Genomic DNA, 6000 nt, shown 5'->3' with positions numbered 1-6000 from the left:
TTTTTCTTTTTTTTGTGGTTTTTGGGGCGTTTTTTGGTGCTTTTTTTCCTGATTTTTTTCGTCTTAATTTTCTTGTCGGTTGATTTTTGGTTTTTGTGGGGTTCCTTTATCACTCACGAAAGATGTCTTCTTTAAAGAAGCTGCTCTCCTTCCTTCCCCCCCCCTCCACACTTTAAAACAAAGAGGGTGTCGCTTACAGGGGATGCTCCTCAGCTGAAGGCCCTAATAACAATTATCAGCAGCGACATGGGCTGCGCTTCTCTTCCTCTATTTATTTCAAGTGTAGCCCATTCTGAGATAAAATAAACCTGGCCCCTTAACAAAGGCTTCGTGTGGGCTTCGCTAATCCCTCCCGAGCGGCAAGGTGCTGTCCTTGTTTATTTATTTGGGCCCTGGAGTGATGGAAAACAATAGGGTCTCATCAAACAATAAAGTGATCCACCTGACGGCTGTACCCGCGATGCGGGGCTGGGGGTCGGAGTGGGAGAACCGCACAGCGCCAGACACCTTCTCACTCATTTATGCCTGTATTATATAGTATTATATTTAATGTATGTGTATGATATCGCTCGACAGAGAAGGGAATGAAGTCGGGGCGCCGGTGGCTTAAAACAGAGGGAGAAACCGGGCGCTTTGCGGGGACAGGGAGCATAAAAGCGGACAAGGAAGCGACGGTTCCTCGCCACTTAAGTCCACTACCCCTGAGCCGCCTGTGGCGTGGGGAACCCCATGGGTCCACTGCCCGCCTCGCCGGTCAGGGTGCGGGGCCACGCGTGAGCAGGGAGCCGCTTGAAAGGGCTCCTTCCCTCTCATCCCGCACCCAACGCCTCTTCCCCGCTCTTAAATAACCCCTAAACCGAGCTTTAATTGAGCAAAATTAAAGGCCCACCGCTCATGGGTTGCGGGACCCTGTCCCCACACAGGTCGAGGCTGGGGGACAAGCAGAGGGGAGGGAGGAGAGGGGTGTTTGAGCTACCTGTGAGAGCAAACAGGTAAACACCGACCGCAGGCAGAGGCACTTCCAAGCGCATCCACTCCGCCTCCGTGCACCGCGCCGACGGCCTCCTGCGGGCTGTGCAAATAACCCAGGGGACCCTGATTAGGGGAGCAACCCCTGCACCCGCTCGGCACCATCCTGCCCTGCCACCCCCTTCCCGTAGGGCTGGAGCCGCCCCACCATTCACTTTGCTGGTCTCATGCTTGGGGAGGGCCGGACAGCGCGGCGATGGGCTCCCAGTGAGACACTGGGACAGGGGCACAAGGAGAGGGAAGGCACGAAGGGTATCAGGGCGCTATCGCGATAGCCGCCGACCTGCCGTCGGATTCCCCCGACATGCAGCGCTGGGCTCCATCCCGGCCCCGAGACCGCTCCTGACGTCAAAGGGCCCGACCGGTTCTTACGTCACCACCCCGGCTGTTACGTCACGGCGTCCCTGTGCGGAGTGAGAGCGGCCTCGAGCCTCAGCCTTGCCCTCTCCTTGGACACCCCCGAACCCCCATCCCCGTGGCCTCGGGGCTTTATGCACCCACAAGAGACTTTTGTTCTGCCTCTCGGTCCTTCCACACCGGGTGGCACCGGGGCCCGGATACAGCACCCCCCATCCCCGGGGCCGTGTACGCCTTGAATGGGCCGTGCTTCGCTCGTGGGCAGCCCCCGCTCCGCAGCTGTCGGGCTCCACGTCGAGTGGGGTTTGCAGGATGCTCTGCCTGTGTGGTGGCATTTGCTGGTCGGTTTGTGTTCGTGTGGGTCCTTATCCTTATTCTTATTCTTATTTTTTATTCCTATAATTCTTATTATTCTTACTCTTATTCTTTTATTATTATTATCATTATTACTCTTATTCCTCTCTATTTGTACTCCTATTCCTACTATTATTCCTGTTATTTCTATTCCTACTATTATTATTCGAAGCCCGGCTCTTCTCCCGGCCGGAGGAGCGGAGTTGCCCCTCGAAGCTGCACATGCACCGGAGATGCTCATCCTGTCCCTTCCCGGTTTGCTTCCTCCGGGATTCTTTAAATCGAGACGTTATATCGCCGTGCTGCCTCTGTCGCGACTGGCACTGGTCATTACGGCAACTTTTATCCTTTGCTTGCTGCGGTGGGAAGGAATTAAACCTCCTCCCTCCCCCCCACCCCCTCCGGGGGCTGAATAAATCGATCGATAAGGCCGAGCTTGGCTGGAAATTGGGGCTCTGTGTCTGGTGGGTGCCCCGGGTCCCCTTCCCTGCAAGGGGAGCGCCCGCCTAAAGGGGTTCCCTCGATATCGGGGAGGACTCCGGAATGGATGAAGAGATAGCCATTGAGTGCGGTTGAATACCATGACAACTAGGAACAACCTCAGATTTATTCCCAACAGTTAGGACACATTGAAAGAGGGCGTCAATCACGTATTATTTCGCCACTGAAATAAATGCAAAAACTGCGCCGAGACAAAGGGTTCCAACAGAAGCCGGACATTTGTCTACATTGCGGACATTGTTTCCAGCTTAGCCATAGGGTTGTATTTGTGTTTGTGCGGGTCCGACCACCCAGGATGTGCTCAGGGGCTCGCTTTAAAAAAAGAGGGGGGAAAAAAAAGATCCCTGGGCATTGTCAGCCACAGCACATACTTTATGGGAGGCAGGCTGGGGGCTGGGGGAGGAAGGATGGGGGCAGCGGCAGGGAGAGGAGGGGAAGGTGCGGATACATTGATCGGCAAAGCGGGGGATGTCTGAGCGACCGTCTTCTTCCTCTTCCCCACCACCGCATTCCCGTTGCCTTCTCCTGGAAGAGAAACTCGGTCAACTTTGGTTTCTCTGGGATAAAACCCCTTCCCAAACTGTCTGTGTCCGCCCCCCCTTCCGGAAACCATCGTTATCCCCACGCATAAACCCGTCCCGGGCCAGGCTCCAGCTCAGGGATGAGGAAGAGGAAGGAAAAGAAGGTCCGGGCCGGGGTGCGCATGGCCGAGGGTGCGGGGAAGGGGAGGAAGGATGAAAATGAAGATAAAAGTTGGTGTCAGACACATACAGAGGGAAGAAGTCGGGGGAACGCGGAGTGGGGACCATCCGCTGCCGCGCAGCAGCGCCGGCATCCGCAGCCGGGGATGCTGCGGGGCTCTGCGGCCGTCGGAGTGTGTCTGTGTATGTGACACCTGAAAGTCCGGCCTTCCACAATGTCCTTTGGGAAAGAAGCCCCTTCACCCCCTCCTTTCCCAGGCCCAGAAAGGGAAAGAAAAACCAAAACCCCAACAAATGAAGAAAACCTCAGCTCTATTTGAAGCTCCGTTGGGCTCCAGCCCGTTAAATCAACCAAACTGGTCGGGTTTTATTCCCTTGGAAGAAGGAGGCAAAATCAATGAGACCTCTTCAAATAAAGCCCCCCTCCCTCAAATAATCACCTCCCGCATCTCCCGGGTCGTGACAGACGATCGCGTTTTGCCAGTTCGGTTAATTTCGGAGCAAACTAGAATCAATTACTCGCTGTTTAATTTCCAGCGTTCATCCCTAAGCCTCAACCAAAATATTGACCTAGGCGGTTTAGATAAGTTGGTCTCCTGCCATCTGAGCCGCCTCCCCCCTTCGGTCCATGCGATGAGCGCTGCCCCCGGGGCTGCGCGGCCGCGCAAACTGCGCGGGGAGAGGGGGAGGGCACCTATCCCATCGTTATCTATATTTTATATCCCCGCTGTCTCACAAGGCAACGGGTGGAAAACGCACTTTGGAGTGAGGGGAATATCGGTGCGAGGCTCTTTGTATGTAAATACAGGGTGTAAAGAAAAGGGAAAAGAGAAAATCACCCCCTCCCTTCTCCCGACGCGCCGCACACACACCCCCCCCCGCACCCGCGGAAGGGCCCTCCCCACGCCGGTAATTAACTGATACGTTATACCACTCATCACCAATGGTGGAAGCTCGGAGCTCGCCCAAAACCCGCAATTTCACATCTGCAAACACTGTCTTCATCCACTTGACTCCCAGGACCCGCCCACACGTGGCCAACCTTGCCCGGGTTTAATGTAGGTTTTTTTTCTCCCTCCTCTCGGCAGGTTCATGTGTGGGGACCAGCCTTACACGGACTGCTCGCTCCAGCAATGGCTCGGCTTCTCCAAGCGGCAGGCTCGGGCTCGGGGTGTTTGAGCAACAGCCAGAAGTGATTGATTTTTTCCTTTCATTTTTTCTTTTTTTTTTCTTTTTTTTTCTTTTTTTTTCAATTTCCTTTTTTTTAATTTTTTTTTTTTTAATTTTTTTCCGCTCCCTCTTTTTTTTCATTTTTATTTTTAATTTTCGGCGTCTCTCTCCCCTTTCTCCCCTGGAGTTACAAACTATTTCCGAAGCTGCTCCCGCTCTCTGAATTTCCCCCCGTGGCACAACAAGCCCGTCCCTGGAAAGCACTACCGCAGAGATCCACGGCGGCGGCTCCGCTTCTTCTTTTGCACCGACCGCTCCGGTTATCTCCCTATAAACCTGTGTTCCCGTTATATTTACCCCCCATTCCACGCGTGCCTCCCCCCCCGCTCCGCTCCCCGCGGCCGTGCGCGGCGGGGCTGTCGCCGCTCCGCGTGTGCGTGGCTCCCGTGACACGTTGGGTCGGCGGAGCCGCTCCTCCAACTTTCCCTGCCTAAATTTGGCCGGAACATGTCTCTGACCAACACAAAGACGGGTTTCTCGGTGAAGGACATTTTGGACCTCCCCGACACCAACGATGAGGACGGCTCCACTGCGGAGGGGGGTGAGGAGGAGAGCGAAGCGCCGGAGCCCCCCAGGAAAGCGGGGGTGCTGGGGCAGACCCCCTTGGACGCTGTGCAGACGCTGCCTTTGAAGAACCCCTTCTACGACAGCAGCGATAATCCCTACACGCGATGGCTGGCGAGCGCCGAGGGCATCCAATACTCCCGTGAGTACCGGCAGGGACGGGGCCGCGCCGCCCCACACTCCCGGCGGTGGGGCAGGAGGGGTCGGGGAGGTGTCTATGGGGTGATGGGGGGTGTTCGCCGCTCGCCATTGCTGGCTGAGCCCCGGCCGGTGCCTCCATCCGCCGCATGCCGGAGGGATGCGGGGAGGGATGCGGGGTGCGGGGGGTGCGCAACGCGGATCTTCCCCCGTCCGCTCCCCCCTGACCGGCAGCTCCCGGTTGCAGTGCACGGGCTGGCGGCCGGCGGAGGCGGCCAGGACCCATCGGCCAAGTCACCGGAGCCGTCGGCCGACGAGTCACCCGACAACGAGAAGGAAGCAGCGGGCGGAGGGGACGCGGGGAAGAAGAGGAAGAGGAGGGTGCTCTTCTCCAAGGCGCAGACCTACGAGCTGGAGCGGCGGTTCCGGCAGCAGCGGTACCTGTCCGCACCCGAACGGGAGCACTTGGCCAGCCTGATCCGCCTCACCCCGACCCAGGTGAAGATCTGGTTCCAGAACCATCGCTACAAGATGAAGAGGGCCCGGGCCGAGAAAGGTATGGAAGTGACTCCTCTGCCCTCCCCGCGGCGGGTGGCCGTGCCGGTCTTAGTCAGGGACGGCAAACCCTGCCACACGCTCAAAGCTCAGGACTTGGCAGCCGCGACCTTCCAGACGGGAATCCCTTTCTCCGCCTATAGCGCCCAGTCCCTACAGCATATGCAATACAACGCCCAGTACAGCGCGGCCAGCAACCCCCAGTACCCCACAGCACACCACTTGGTACAAGCGCAGCAGTGGACTTGGTGAAAGCTGGAGGGGAACGCGCATCCCCCCGCAGCCGCGTACCCCCCTTACGCGAAAAGAGGAGGAAAACCCCGAAATAATAAAGCGAGACAGAGAGGGAGACAGACTGATGCTCCAAAAATGAAACTCAAAACTGCGGGGGAAGGGATGGAGAGGGAAACGCTATTATTATTATTATTATTGCTATTATTATTATTATTATGTTGTTTGGATTTTTTGGGTTTGGTTTGGTTCCTTTTTCCCTCTCCCGTTTCTTTTCCCCTCTATTTTTTGGGGGGCGGCTCGGTTTCATTTCGGGGGGGGAGGCTGGGGGGAGAAGGGA

General features: G+C 56.6%; 1 protein-coding gene across 1 annotated transcript; it reads left to right on the top strand.

Moving 5' to 3' along the window:
- The first annotated feature begins 4619 nt into the window (after positions 1-4619).
- On the top strand, positions 4620-5766 carry NKX2-2 (NK2 homeobox 2). The gene is made up of 2 exons (XM_005140018.2): positions 4620-4878; positions 5122-5766. Exons 1-2 carry the CDS (start codon positions 4620-4622, stop codon positions 5679-5681), a joined length of 819 nt encoding a protein of 272 aa, XP_005140075.2. The 3' UTR covers positions 5682-5766.
- The last annotated feature ends 234 nt before the right edge of the window (positions 5767-6000 follow it).

Source organism: Melopsittacus undulatus, chromosome 3 (genome assembly GCF_012275295.1).
Source record: "Melopsittacus undulatus isolate bMelUnd1 chromosome 3, bMelUnd1.mat.Z, whole genome shotgun sequence".
NCBI classification, from domain to species: domain Eukaryota; kingdom Metazoa; phylum Chordata; class Aves; order Psittaciformes; family Psittaculidae; genus Melopsittacus; species Melopsittacus undulatus.
The sequence above is the reverse complement of the archived record's forward strand: the minus strand, read 5'-3'. Positions and strand labels throughout refer to the sequence as shown.

Coding starts and splice junctions, on each gene's coding strand:
- NKX2-2 (XM_005140018.2), top strand. CDS start 4,620: ATGTCTCTGACCAACACAAAGACGGGTTTCTCGGTGAAGGACATTTTG. Junction 4,879..5,121: donor CGAGGGCATCCAATACTCCC/GTGAGTACCGGC, acceptor TCCCGGTTGCAG/TGCACGGGCTGGCGGCCGGC.